The 14,486-nt window shown below is 37.2% G+C and overlaps 1 protein-coding gene across 1 annotated transcript in view; it reads left to right on the plus strand.

Annotated features, from left to right (window-relative positions):
- LRP1B (LDL receptor related protein 1B) overlaps positions 1 to 14,486 on the plus strand; it is a 575,589-nt gene that overhangs the window by 218,692 nt on the left and 342,411 nt on the right. The window contains exon 6 of the mRNA XM_075152715.1: positions 8,261 to 8,423. Coding sequence (XP_075008816.1) covers positions 8,261 to 8,423 — 163 coding nt within the window. The remainder of the gene's footprint in view (positions 1 to 8,260; positions 8,424 to 14,486) is intronic.

Below are 14,486 nucleotides of genomic sequence, written 5' to 3' on the forward strand. Positions count from 1 at the left end.
TAAATGACCTTATTTTTGTGTGACGATGGTTTATGAAGTTCATAATATGTGCAGCAGGCAGTCCTAGGAAGGTGGAAGGTTGTAGACCTTGCCTTTGATGGAAGGTGGTTAAACGAGGCAAGTGATACAGCCTAATGTAGCCACGTCGTTTTCCCTGCAGCAGTTCTCTTAGTCCACATGCTTGATGGGATGCCTATTGCAGCTGAATTATGCTTTAATTTTAACAGTGGATGACTTAACTGCTTTGAAGTAAATAACTGGGTTTGATTTACAGTCTCAGCAGATTTATAAGAAGCTTTTGAATGTGCAGTTAAAAAAAAAAAGAGACTGTTATAGCTGTGTACCTCTATAAATCTGTCTTTATTGTTCAGCATGTATGGAGGCTACTGGGACCCCATTACAAGTTTACAATCACCGGGCAATGTGTTTGAAACTCAGTAATGCAGAAATTAGAAGCATTACAGTTTTTGACTATTCTTACTTGTTTCTGACATGAGATTGATGTCAGAAAATTCACTCCTTATAAAAATCATAATACTCAGGATTAAAAGATAGGGCCATTTATAAGGCCCTTATTTCATTGTTTCACACTTTTTCCTTGCTCATTTAATCTGTTGGCATCACAGCCAGCTCTGTGACTCAAGACTCAAGTAACAGAAAACTTCACTCATTTAACTCATTCCAGAAACTTGATGCATTGTGTGGTAGAATCATTCTATAACATGAGTGAAAGAAGAAATACGCTAAAAAATTTAGGACCAGATTTTGCTACCCTGCTTTAAAATTCCTGGCAAAAGCACAGACCAAAGCATACCTGGGGTCCTCCATCATGACATTTCCTCTGAATGCTCTGTAAACAGAGGGATTTGTTAGAAGTGGAAGATGCGATTTTTCGTTGTTACTGTTCTGTAGATCCCTGGGTTCCCAATGGGAGGAAGAAGTTTACCGTTAAACCTGCATTTCTCTCTCGCTACATACTCAATGTTCAACCTCAGCCAATGTACTATAGCATGTCTGTCTTAATAACACTCCATTGCCTGACTTCCATCTGTAGTAACATGCCTCACAGCGGCCCAAGAAACTAAGCCATAAAAACCCTGAAAATGTCTAGCTTTTGTAGAAATAGAAGTGTACAACAGGACTATTGCAAGGCAAGGTGTAGGTAGAACAGGGCCAGCGGGTGGGCTAAGATTGTATTCTGAGCTGAGCAGCAAACTTACATAGCTATCTGCTCTACTGCTTTGGGGGCCCCAAAACTGGCTTGTATGACCATCTTGTCATCAGTGCTCACATATTAATTCACAGATGTGAGGATTTTGTAGGCCAGACTGTGTCACGGTCTTCATGGAGTCCTTTGAAAGGTATGGAACTGCTAATTTTAGAAACTCCTAAATCGTGTGAAGTTTCGGGCATTGGATCTTCTCTTCTTAGTCAAGTGGGCTGCATCCAGTAGAAGGATAAAAGTCTGATTTTAAACAGAAAGAGAAATGCCCATAGGGAATAAACGTGTTCTCTTCTGTACCTTGTTGGAAGCTGAATGCTCAAATCTCTCAGTGACTGGATAGACTACGTCTCTGAGAGACTAGGTGTCTTCGTCAGCTATTGAGATGCTTTCATTAAGTTCATAATATTTAGATTAGGCTCATATTTTTGAAAACTCTTCAGCTTGGGGAAACTGCTATTGTCTAAATGTTCACATTTATAGATTTTTAAAACGGTATATTCTAATATCCTGTAGGGTTGGAAGAACACCAACTGTATTTTCGACAATAATCCAATTTATTGAAATTTAAATTATGTTACTCAGCAAACAAGAGGAAAAGCTTTCTTTTTGTTTGAGGACCTTGAAGTCTGGATGCTTTAAAGTGCTTATTTAAATTTAGTATGTTTTAGGTTTTGCATTATAGTCTTTACAAACAGTATCTGAGAAGGCTGATTTAATTCAAAGGAACTAGATATTTGAGGATGAGTCATTTGGAAAAGATAGATGGATATTTTGCATTTGATTTTTCATTTTTAAACATATGCAATAATCACTCAGGACATGGCTGTTAAAAGTTTAGACACCAGTGTGTCTAACTTACTGAATGGTGACATTTTTAATAAAAATCATATTTTGTAAATGGCATTGCAGACATAATTATGGCAAATTGCTGTCAGTAGAAGGGGCACAGAAAAATCTGTGCCAGCTTAACTTTCCCAAGCCACAGTGTCAGTATAAGGTTGTCTGGGCTGCTAATTAGGAACATTACTCTTAGAAGAGAGGCACAGCAAAGTCAATGCTTCTGCAAGATTTCACAGCCTGTCATTTAAGCGTGTTTTAACTACTATTTACCTGGTCTCACCACACTGGCTATTTTAGAAAAAGAAAGGCTTGCTACTGTTTGTCTTGTTATTCAAAACTCGTCCTTTTACTCAGGTGGAGGCAAAAAGCCTATCCCCAAGCTGCTTGCTCTTCTTCTTTGGAATAAAATTTGTTGGTTCCTTTGCAAATATGTAATTTTATCTCTGTTTTTCTAAATACATAGTAAATTAAACTAAACAGGTCTGTCCATGTGTGGCACTTTTATCATTCACCTACCTTACACAATTCACAAAGCCTCACCTGCTAAAATCTCAGCTTTCAGTCAAAAAATTAAAGCAGCTATCTAGTTGTGAAGAAGTAAAATGCATATATGTGGAAAAAATACACCCTGAAGATTGAGAAAACATAGGGAAAGGCAAAATGTCTCAAATATATTGTCCCATTTTTATTTATTTTTTATGTTATCTCATTTGTCATGGTTTTGGCTTAAAAAGATTAATCTTTTTTTTTAACCTTTGTTTCTGTCTCACCGCTTTTGACTCAGCAGGAAGGAGAAGATGCTTCCTTAGTCAAAATACAGTGAAGCAAACTCTTATTTACTCCAGGCTGGTTTATGAAAGTGAGCCCCGGAGGCAAGCAGGTTGTAGGGTAAGCGGGTGTGAACACGCCTAGGAGATCTGCAGATCTGTTGTCCTGGCCGTTGGGGAAAGAGGGACCAGAAGGTGACTCTTCCTGGCACGAGGCACTTGAGCAGTACCACCCTTGCACTCCTATATTGCACTACCGTTAGGGACTACACTGACATCTTCCATGTGTTAGGATGCTCATTACAGAAATGTTAAGCTCCTGAAAGTTTTATTACAGCGATCCTCTCTTGCCTCTCTGAAGCGTTTATTCCCCTAGCATATGGCCAACCGTCCAAACAACTGTTGCACAATCCTCAGAACTACACTGCTTGTATAATAAAATAAATTAAACAAGTGACTCTTGGCAGACCTGACTACCTGTGAGAACGCTCAGCTGCTCTTTGCAAAGCGGAAAGATTTCTATAAAATAAACACTCGACATTTTGGTGCAGTAGGAGTAGCAAACACTTCCCTCACTGCAATTGTGGTTTCAAGACTGCAATCACGGGGAGTCAGGGTACCTGCCCACCCATGCTCTTCTATTGAAGATACAAGTACCACTTTTTAAACCACTTCCCCTTCTCTCATCTCCCCCAAGCAAGCCCAGAATACTTTTGGTGTGGCCGTCTGTATGTTGTATTCATACAGAAGAGATGTATATGCATTATGGAAGAAAAATTAGTACTTTTTTTTTTATAGCTTTTTGGGTAAATCAAAATAATTCATCCTTTAAGATCAACTTTTGCAAAAGAAAAAAAAAAAATTTTGTGACAAAAATAAAAACTAATTTTAAGCATTTTCAAATATATACATTAATTTTGGGAAAATGCAAGCAAGAAATCGATACTGAATTGCTACATATATATGTATTTTTTTTTAAAAAAAGGTCCAAAACCATGCCCAGTGAGAAAGAACGAATCGTGGTTCTAATTTCCCATAGTAACTGTCAATGAAATTGTTGCACCTTGAGTCATGAGTAGATTTCTAAGTTCCTTTAGGCAGTCCTCATTGCAGTCATGTTCAGAGCAAGGAAAATTTTAAGTATATAAGGCAGTAGAAGCTAAGTTCTTTCCCTTAAAATAGAGAGAGGTTGTCTATCTCTTTCATTATTAACCAGAAGCATATGGAGAGTGCACTGAGCATTTTGAATTTTAATTATACTTCATGCAAAATCATTCCCCAGTTCACTCAGAAGTTTCTAAAAAAGACTCCAACTCCAACTACGAGTTCCACTGAGTAGTTTGCTTAGATCATTTCTCACATTAAAAACAAGGGATGCTTTTACTGAAGTGTATAAATGGAGAAAGCTTACTAATTTTTCTGTTTCTAGTCTTTCTTCAACATCTGGAAAAAATGAAATCTGTTAACATAATACTGGTTTTAATAGGCAGTACGTGTGCTGAATCCTTGATTACAACAGTAGTACAAATACAAGAAAATAAATCTGCTTTTCCGTCCTTTCTGTTAACTGAAGTCTTCTTGTGCAAGTCTTGATTTGAAATTGAAATAAGTGTAGCAATGCATACAGTACCAGGTATGTGTTTGAAAATTAAAGTGAAAGAGGCAGTCATTCAATATGGCTCTGATTTTCATAAACTATATTTTGGCCATAAGACATATATTTCCAGTACCCTTTGAAGTTTTAGCCACCCTCATATAAACTTGCTATTTTCTCTAAAGGTATAATAATATTTGTGTGTTTAAAAAAATAGAAAAAGTATACTTCTAGCCACACTTTTGTTAGTGCCCATGGTCTATATAATATCATTAACTAGAGTAGAATTTAGACTCTATGATTTCTTAACTATTCTTTATGAAGTCCTTGAGAGGAAATCCTAGTTTTTAGAGAGTAATAAAGGGAGGATGATCACATTTGGCAGAAATGCTCCAAGGAAACTGTTCTTAGTATAGGAAAAACCCTCAAAAATATATACAAGATTGCTCAGAATAAATATGTCTGTTTTCAGGGGGAGGCATTTCTTTTTAGAGATTTCTGAAACTGTGTGAATGAAAAAAAAAAAAGATTAATTACTTTAAAGATGTGAGTGGACTAGACATCTGTACATACTGGGTTTTAATACATGAATCCGGAAATAGGCATGAAATGAATTCAGTAACTTCCTGAGTACAAGAAGTGATATATATATTTTATAAGTCCCCAGTGCAACCAAAACCTTATCTCTATGATATACAGTGCATTCAACTTGTGTGGTAACTGGAGAGCCATTCAAAGCAGCTTAATGCATAGCCACTAGCAAAACCACAGAGATTAAAAGTTTGATTCATAAAACCTGTTATCTGCTAGCTAAGTGGATTTTTCACATAGAATATAATTTTATGGGGGAGTGGATTTGGACAATTCTTTATAAACTTCTTCTCTTGTGAGAAACCAGATGTGTCCAATTCACTGCAAAGTGCATGGTACAAAGAAGACAAAACCCAAACCAGATCGATGGTATCCACAATACACAACGTGTTTGTAACTGTTAAATGCAAATGCTACCGTGCATTGAATGTCCAGGTTAATTACTAGATTACAGTGATGTGCTGCCCCAGAAGGTCTATTTTTGAGAGGAGTGTTCTTTGCATAGTGGGAGATCTCTCCTCCATTTCATGCAGTAGACTTCTGAAGAAAAATGCGAATTAATGTGGCTCTTTTTTCTGGAAACTCTGTGATTAAGTCTTTAAGCATGGCGTGGTTTGTAATGAACAGCTTTACAAGGAATGCAGTTGTAATGAGCCTAAGTCTCTCAAATAGCCTGTGCTGCTGGTACCTCCATGCCCTTCCCAAAGACAACCTGCTGGGGAAGGGAAATCAGGTAAATTGGTGTTAAGAGCTACCAATGAAGCCTTTGACACAAAGGTTATGGTGTGAAATTGCTTCTGGATGCCTTACTTTTCCTGGATTGCTGGGCAACCTCAGTTTGATGCAACTGGTTATCCCTAATATGACGTTCAATTAATTTTTGTTTTCCATATAAAAACCCTGTTTAGTGCCATTTCTTGTGATATGTTAATGAATAACTAAGGAAAAAATACAGCCAACATTTTATAAATGTGAGTATTGTTATGTTAACAGATCTAATAATCTGTGTGTGACATGCTCTTCAGGTATATATCACATTTATGTAAAAATAGATACTTTTCCCGCACATTAAGAAGAAAACAGTACCCTCCTCCAGCGGGCTGCTACTTAAGCTTGTTCCTTTTCATCCACTTCCCAATGTATAGCAATCTTCCAGAGCTCTCATTGCAGGAATTTAATTACTAGTTTTATTTCTACAAATATTTAAAATTGAATCCCTTTTGTAACTTTCATTCTTTACAAATAATGTTTTCAGAATTGCTTCTATTACATGGAAGCCTATGTTCTATTTTCAAAAGTCTCATTGAATCGGTGTGCCATCAACCTTTAATTCCATGAATCCAACTTCTGAAAATGGAAAGCAGACACACTGAAAATGCTCAAACTATTGCCGATTTCCAGAGGGACAGAGTTTTTCTGATCTTTTTAAAAGTACGACCTGTATTTTCTTTGGATAAGGAAAAAAAATCCTTTTGCTCCCTATTGTCTAAAATATATTAGTGCTCGCATATGCCTCATAGTGCACCTGACATTGGCCTCCTCTGGAGGTTGGATACTGGACTAAATGGAGCATTTCTTTATTCTGGCTCAGCATATCTTTGTAATAGGAGCCATCAGAAGCGAAGAGGCATAATATTCGCTTTGAATTAAAAGGAAAATGAATAGCGGAAGGGGAGAAATCTGAGATAGAAGAGACAGCAGTGAACTGTGTAATGGGATGGCTGAGGTGGAATACAGCTGGAAGCTATTCCTGATATTTCATTGAGTAAATCTTGTTTATGTTACCTGCACTTTGAAGGACAACGCATGGGTCTTCATGTCTGTTTTAAGTATTTAGCAAATGCATGACTTATAAGCCCTCAGTTATTGTCAAAAACTTAATGACTACAATTTCTTTCTGAACCAATACTTTATATTCTCCAGTGCAGCATGTATGTGATGGTAGCAAGAGGCTCTTGTTGGAGTGGGGAAAAAAACCCTAAAAATTTGACTTGTGAAGGATGATAGAAATAGAAAAAACTGAAAGTAACAAAAAAAAAAGCTGCTATGTGAAGTGATATTTTATTACATCTGGGTTCTGTCATCATGAAAGAATTGCATCTTATGTTAGCAATATTTTGAAACCAGTGTAATATAATGAATATACATTTCTAAAATAAAAAATCATTAATATTTAACATTGAAAATATTTAACAGGAAATATTGTTACTGAGTTATTCCTTTAAGAATAACTAATTGAATCTTACAGGGTGGTGTCAATATAGTGCTGTCAATGAGAATAGGAAGTAAAGAAATCTTAAAGTTATGTGCTTTGCGCTTCGTTATACTTTTGCTTACTGTAACAGTAAGACTACGTATGGACAGGTCGATTGACTTATAAGAAAAATGCAGGATTTAGAAGACATTTACAAAAAGTGGTTCCAGGATCCCACAAGAAAAAGAACTGACTGTTTTAAAACACTTGTGTTAGGTAGTTGTGAAGCTACCCTAGTGTCCCGAGAAGGAAAACTCCCGGCATCTTTGTTAAGAAACTTCTCTATATAAGTGTCACGCAGACAGTTACTTTGATGCTACTTATTGTGGCAGTTGAATCAGAAATCTGGCAGCATCCGGATTTCTCAGAACTACAAAAAAAAGCAGTTTAAATGAAAATGAATGCATGCACGCGCACGTCTGCTATTACATACAGTGGTTTTAGACATGCATATCTACACACAGTTTTTTTGAATTTCTGTGAAGTATTTATTACCTGGTTTTAGTCCCCTTTAAACATAACTAATAAACTCTTATAAGCTCTATCATCCAGGGTGTAATGGACATCCTAGAACACTAACTTCAGAACTCGAGTGGCTTCAGAGGCTGCCTTCCCACTGCGATCTGCTGCCGTCAGCGATTCAGACCCGTTTCACAGATGCACCATCATTCAGTGATGTTGCTTCTGAATATACCATAAACAATTCACAATGACAAAATCTAAAATATTTAAGAGAACTACAAACAAATGTGTATTTTTCATGCCCTCAAAGCTGCAATCAGACATTTGTACTTAAAAAGGAAAAATTCTCTCCAGCCAATAATTGTGTATTGAGAATTGGATTCCTTATTATATACCATATAATACATGTAAAAACAGCTTGAACTCTTTAGCTGAGCAGAGAGTCTGCTTGGTGAAGCAGCTAGCAGTTTGGTTATTTGTATTACAATTGCACTTCTGAGCTTTTTTCCCTTTCTTTTTTTTGGCAGATGTACAGCAAATAGCAATCGACTGGATCACCGGAAATTTTTACTTTGTGGATCACGTCAGTGACAGGATCTTTGTTTGCAACCAGAATGGATCAGTGTGCATTACCCTCATCGAGCTGGATCTTAATAACCCTAAGGCCATAGCTGTTGATCCAACATCAGGGTAAGGTTATCTGCATTAGGATTTATTTCACATGAGTATGTGGAAAAGGAACTTTTGAGGGTTTTTTATACTGTATCCCCTCAGTTGCAGGAATATGGGAAATGGCTTTAACAAGTTTAACTACATAAAAAAGTGGAAGAATTTTTACTGTGCTTTGGAGGGTCAGCTATAATGGTAAAATTAAATTACATTGTATTTGCTTTTTCTCTTCCGTAGATACGTTCACTGTCACTTGGGAATAAAGCCTTGCTTAAAATACAGGGTACTAAAAGTCTTCCGTTCTATAGCAGCCACCAGCTGGGAAAAGTTTTCAAGTGAATGATGAAGTAAAAGCATAACAAAATAGGAATAGGAATAGGATCAAGTTAATTTAAAAACTAAATTTTGGTGAGGATTTTAGAACAGGGATTTTATCTTGGTTTTATTAGTCTGTAAGGAGTTTAGACTGAAATGCCTGGTGGAATATGTCCTAAACTGCCATAAGCCCCTTCTCAATAAATACAAAAATATTTACTGTAGAACAGCTTGTCATCCATATGTGGACTTTTGTCACTCTTTATTTAAAACCTGATTGAATATTAAGATGCATTATCACAGTGACTTTAATTCTGACAAGAACAGCTTGCATGTAAAGTTTACAAAGAAGTTTTATAATGTAATTCTTGAATATAGCTGTGTTTCTATCTGCAGCAGATGGTAAGCTTGACTTGATCTGACTGCAGAGTTGTTTTAAAAGAAAAATAAAAATTCATATATAAATTGATTTTCTGCAAGTTCTCATCTGAAAGAACTTGAAGCTTTCAAATTTGCCGACAGCAGCCTTTTTTCTATATGTTTGCTTGTATATTCTGTGCTGGATTTACTAGATGAATCCAAAGCTTGTCATTAGCTAATCTTATCTGTCAGGGGTGTAAGAATTGTATCCAACCCTTTGATTCTGTGACGAGGGGTGGAACGGAAAAAGAGAAACTGTTTTTCGTTCGTTTGTTATCTGCTGGTTACAAACCTTTCTTAGTCAGATATTTCAGTGCCATATACGAGAGTAATAGTGTCTGTTTTCGAGTGGATGTAAGTGCTGGCCTGTAGGAAAGACCAGAAATTACTATGATATTTCACAGTGTGATTCTTCATATAGCAATACCGATTTATTTCATGATGGAAGCACTGGGTGGAAAATTTTCTCAGAATACATGCTTTGTGTTTCAGCAGTTATTTCTTTACTGCTTTTATTAATTAATTAAGTAATTACCTGACATACGTTGTTCTGTTAATTGGATATCTAACATACATTTTAACTGATAGGCCCCAACTTATATATTAGTTCTGCTTGTTTGTGACTGGCTTTTGGTACAGAATGCAAACATCAAAAAGCATTCTGGGTACTTAAAAATGTTTTGTTCCTTTTTTTTTTTTTTGATGTTTTTTGCTTGCTTTTTACTTTTTTGTGCTGATAGTAGTTGAGACATATTTCTGTGTCGAAGTATTAGCATGATATTGCTGTCTAGGTAACTTGATGGTTTTATTTTATTTAAAGAATCACAAAAACATCCATACTAAAGAAATGTTGTAAGTTGAGCACTGAATGAGTGAGTTGCACAAAAGTGTGTGTGTGATAGCTTCTTAAGGCAGTTATGTTTATACACTGTAAGCATATGATTATAAATCACATTTGGGGGATTTTTTTTTATTTTATTTTAATATGAAGCCCAGGCTGTTCTGGGAGTTTTTATCTCCTGTAAGAATTACATATTAAGATATTAAATGTAATTACATTTTAAGGTATTTGCTCCTTACAATGTCCTTATTTGACATGTATTGCTGTCATAGTATGTCCATTGGCTCCAGCATTCTTCTACAAGCTGAAGGTACACTCTCGCAGAGAAGACCATTTTCTATCCTAAGGAATTCAGAGCTTGATCTGAATTGAGCCTTTATGTCTATTATAAACTTCCTGTAGTAGTACAGGGTCAAGCCCTGCTATTCTTACATGTTCACGTCTGTGCTGTTATGCATATAGTTGTTTCATGAACCAGAAATCCTGCATTTATCAATAGAACAACCAAAGCACCGGTGGAAAATTTCATAATTCCGAATGGTTCCCCTCGTTGCACTCAAGAATATATTTTGAGTGTGATTAATTTTACATTTCTGTGCCTGCGAGGTTTTTTAGATGTTTAGTGGTGATGGCTTTATATATATTTCTATAAGCTTACAATGGAACTTGAGCTACTAAGCTTATTTCATATCATACAATGAATGAAAGAACTTATTTTATTATTCTAAAATTGAACTTTAAATTGAGAGAAGAAAGATTCTGCTATTCAAAAACCTCTTGAACAAGCATGTTTGTTATGTTTCTAATTAAGCATGTTACTTTGGTTTAGGATTTCAGCACTTTTATCCATCTGAACTGTGTTTTTTGGTTATTCCAGACTATGCCTAATGGAAGCCCACTTTAAAAATTCAGGAAAAAAATCAAACCACCTCCCCCCCAAACAATGAACTAATAATTTACCTCGTTAGAGGTTTTGCAGTACTAATACTCATCTGCTACACCAACTAATTTTCACTTAAGAGTAGCACAGTGTAAGTATCGGACCTGTGTTAGGGAGGCCAATACCAGAGGGAACGGCTGTGTCTCTGCTGGTCACTGTGAGTACTTCAGAGTCCAGACTCGTCAGTGAAGCATATGTTGAAGAAAAAGCTAGAACAATGCTAGTAGGAAATAAAGTGGCAATCAGAAACAGAGAGGGAGAATAAATTGTTTTGCAATAATATATTATCTATCAAGTGTCTTTGAAGTAAGATGTTTGGCTCCTTATGTCTGCAGTTCATAGTTTTCATAAATTTTAATATGGGACTTCTTTTCTTCAGTGGTCAAGAAACAGAAGCTATTGCTCCTACTGGTCCTTGAAATTGGTGTAAAATTGATGATGGTGCTGAGGACTGTCACATGAAACGAACATGAGCTGAGTTAGAATGATTTTATCTCTAGTTAAGGTCTTCAGCGTAGGTCTGCTGTACTCGCGGGGAATGATGTTTTAAAGGATTCCAGCTCTTTGGCAATCAGCTTGCATATTCCTGAGACTTTGATCATCGTACATATGTGATAGGGAAGGTGATACATTTAAAACTCACAAGAGGATAGATCAGATTTAGGTTGTCTCCCAGCTCTGCCACCGACCAGCTAAACGTCTATAGACAAGGCATTTTATTTTTTTTCATGTCTCAGTATCTCCTTGTATTTAATAGGGAGCATAAAATGCATGTTGTTTAAGTTATTTGATATTTGGATGCATTCCAAATTAGGAATTAATATTGTAGAATGCACTGCTAACTGTGTACACCTACACATTTATACTGTAAATATGTATACTTAATTACCTCCAGTGTTCAAGGTAAATTGTTGCCTTTCACTGCACCACAATGGCAACAGAGAATGTATAGCGACATTTTACAAAGGAAAAATGCATCGGTGTAGGGACATACTGCAGTTCCCTCCCAACATGAGCACTTAAAATGTCCTGATCGTACTGCTTAGACATCTACCATACATGGAGTAATACAAATATCAGAGTGTCTTAATTTCTCCTCGGACCCATTTTCTGGTTTCTTTGGGAATGCCAGGAAACAGGGAAAGGCAGGAATAGCAGATAGGGCTGTTGGCTCAGAGCTACTCCTGGTTCCAGTAATGTGTGACTTGTAACAATGGCTCTGGTGTTATTTGGGATGCTGATCATAATTTTCTACTATATTTCATAGGCTTATGGAAAAAGATTAATTTTAAGGAGAATGTTTGAAATGCAGAGGGTATTGGTCTAGCACCCACTTACAAAACTGTTCTGAACACAAGGAGATACGTAGAGAAAGGGCGCGTAGGGTGAGATTACAACAAGGATGTGCAGAGCAAAGCTGGAGCTGGCGTCTGGGAGGATGCGCGGAGCAGAGCGTGGGGAAGTCCTGGGAGTGAGGAAATGGGTTAGACGCCTCCTACATGAATCACTATAAAGGCAAGGCGTACCGGAGGGGGAGAAGAGGAGGAGGGAGAGAAGAACTGGAGAGGATGCCCAATTAGAGGCTGAAGTCATTGAAACTCGTAACTACCATTTAAAAGTTGATATTAGTAACAATGGGGAGAAAAGACTTACTGCTAAAGAGATTTGTAAAAGGAGCAAGCTCACACTTTAATACTGCACCAGTGTGTGTCATGTAAATATTTGAATAAATCTTTTAATCAGCTTTTCCTTCTGCTATGTTGTAGAAATAAAAAAAAAAAACACAAGCTTATTTCTTTCACACAACATTTGTAAATGCATACAGGAAGAGATTGTGATATGATGATGTTAGAAGAACAACATCTATTGATGTGTTACAGTGTTATGTACCATTTCTTGGGAATGTTAATGTCAGGGGAAAAAACCAACAACAACTGCACAACAGCAAAGAAAAATTTATTCTGTTGCATTTTAAGTCTGTAATAGCGATCAGTTGATACCTTTGTGATCCACAAAGGTGAACAAGGGAAATAAGGGAAGAATTAATAGCTTAAGTTTTCCCCTTCCTCATCTCAGAAGTTTGTTTTGAGGAAAAAATATAAAAATATTATTCCATTAACTTCCTCTTCAATTCTAAGGATTCTAAGCAGAGAATTTGCTGTGGCTAAAATCAAAGCCGCAGTATGAAAATAATAATAATAATTAAAAATACATAATAACATTTTTGAAACACAGTAGGGAAATTTGCCTCAGTTTAAAATTTCAGAAAATAGGAGAAAGCAAGGGGTAAGATGACATTTTGAAATGCAGCCTTCTGTATAAGGACAGAGTTGAGCAGCATCTTTAAAATACCGTATTTGAGAGAAGATCTAGAAAAATCATAAGAAACAGTTGTTTCTGCCTTTTAAAGTTTTTCTTTTTACTTGTAAATTTATTCTACTTCTGAAATAATTCTGATAGGCATAAGAGGAAGAAGTTGGAGGTTGGTCATGTGAACCCTGTTATTGCCAGAGCGATTAGCTGCCGTTGCGTATATTCTTACTCAAGCTGTGTATGATTATCCTCCTGGGATGTTTGCGTTTATTGGACAGACTGAAATGTAATGTAAGGTCCACTGAGCAGTTCACACTAAAAAGTTAAGGGAATAGGAAAGGTTTTACATATCATTGAATCAAAAGTTTTCCTTTCTAGAGAGCTAGGCACAGGAGATACTGCCTGGGGTATGGAAAAGTCATGCCAGAGGATGGAAAACAACCCTTAAGAGGGTTGGTTTTTTTTTTTTTGCCCTGTGAAGATGTAAAGAGAATGAGTTTTGGGCTGACAGTTTGTCGTGGTTTAACCCCAGCTGGCAACTAAGCCCCACCCAGCCGCTCGCTCACTTCCCCCCGGTGGGATGGGGGAGAGAATCAGAAGGGTAAAAGTGAGAAAACTCCTGGGTTGAGATAAAATCAGTTCAATAGGGAAAGCAAAAGCCGCACACATAAGCAAAGCAGAACAAGGAATTCATTCACTGCTTCCCAGGGGCAGGCAGGCGTTCAGCCATCTCCAGGAAAGCAGGGCTCCATCACGCGTAACGGTGACTTGGGAAGACAAACGCCATCAATCTGAATGTCCCCCCCTTCCTTCTTCTTCCCCCAACTTTATATGCTGAGCATGATGTCATATGGTATGGGATATCCTATGGGATATCCCTTTGGTCAGTTGGGGTCAGCTGTCCCAGCTGTGTCCCCTCCCAACTCCTTGTGCACCCCCAGCCTCCTCACTGGTGGGGTGGGGTGAGGAGCAGAAAAGGCCTTGACTGTGTGTAAGCCCTGCTCAGCAACAACGAAAACATCCCTGTGTTATCAACCCTGTTTCCAGCACAAATCCAAAACATAGCCCCATACTGGCTACAGTGAAGAAAATTAACTCTACCCCAGCCAAAACCAGCACATAATTCCACCTGTTTGGCAGCATGGGAAGACTTCTAAGCCAGTAAGAGCTATCCTACTTGGTGGGATCTTAGAAAAAAGCTAAGAGAAACTTTTGCATGGGAGAAGTCGTTGACGGAGTGTGACTAGACAGAGCC

This window comes from Calonectris borealis, chromosome 6 (genome assembly GCF_964195595.1).
Source record: "Calonectris borealis chromosome 6, bCalBor7.hap1.2, whole genome shotgun sequence".
NCBI lineage: Eukaryota > Metazoa > Chordata > Aves > Procellariiformes > Procellariidae > Calonectris > Calonectris borealis.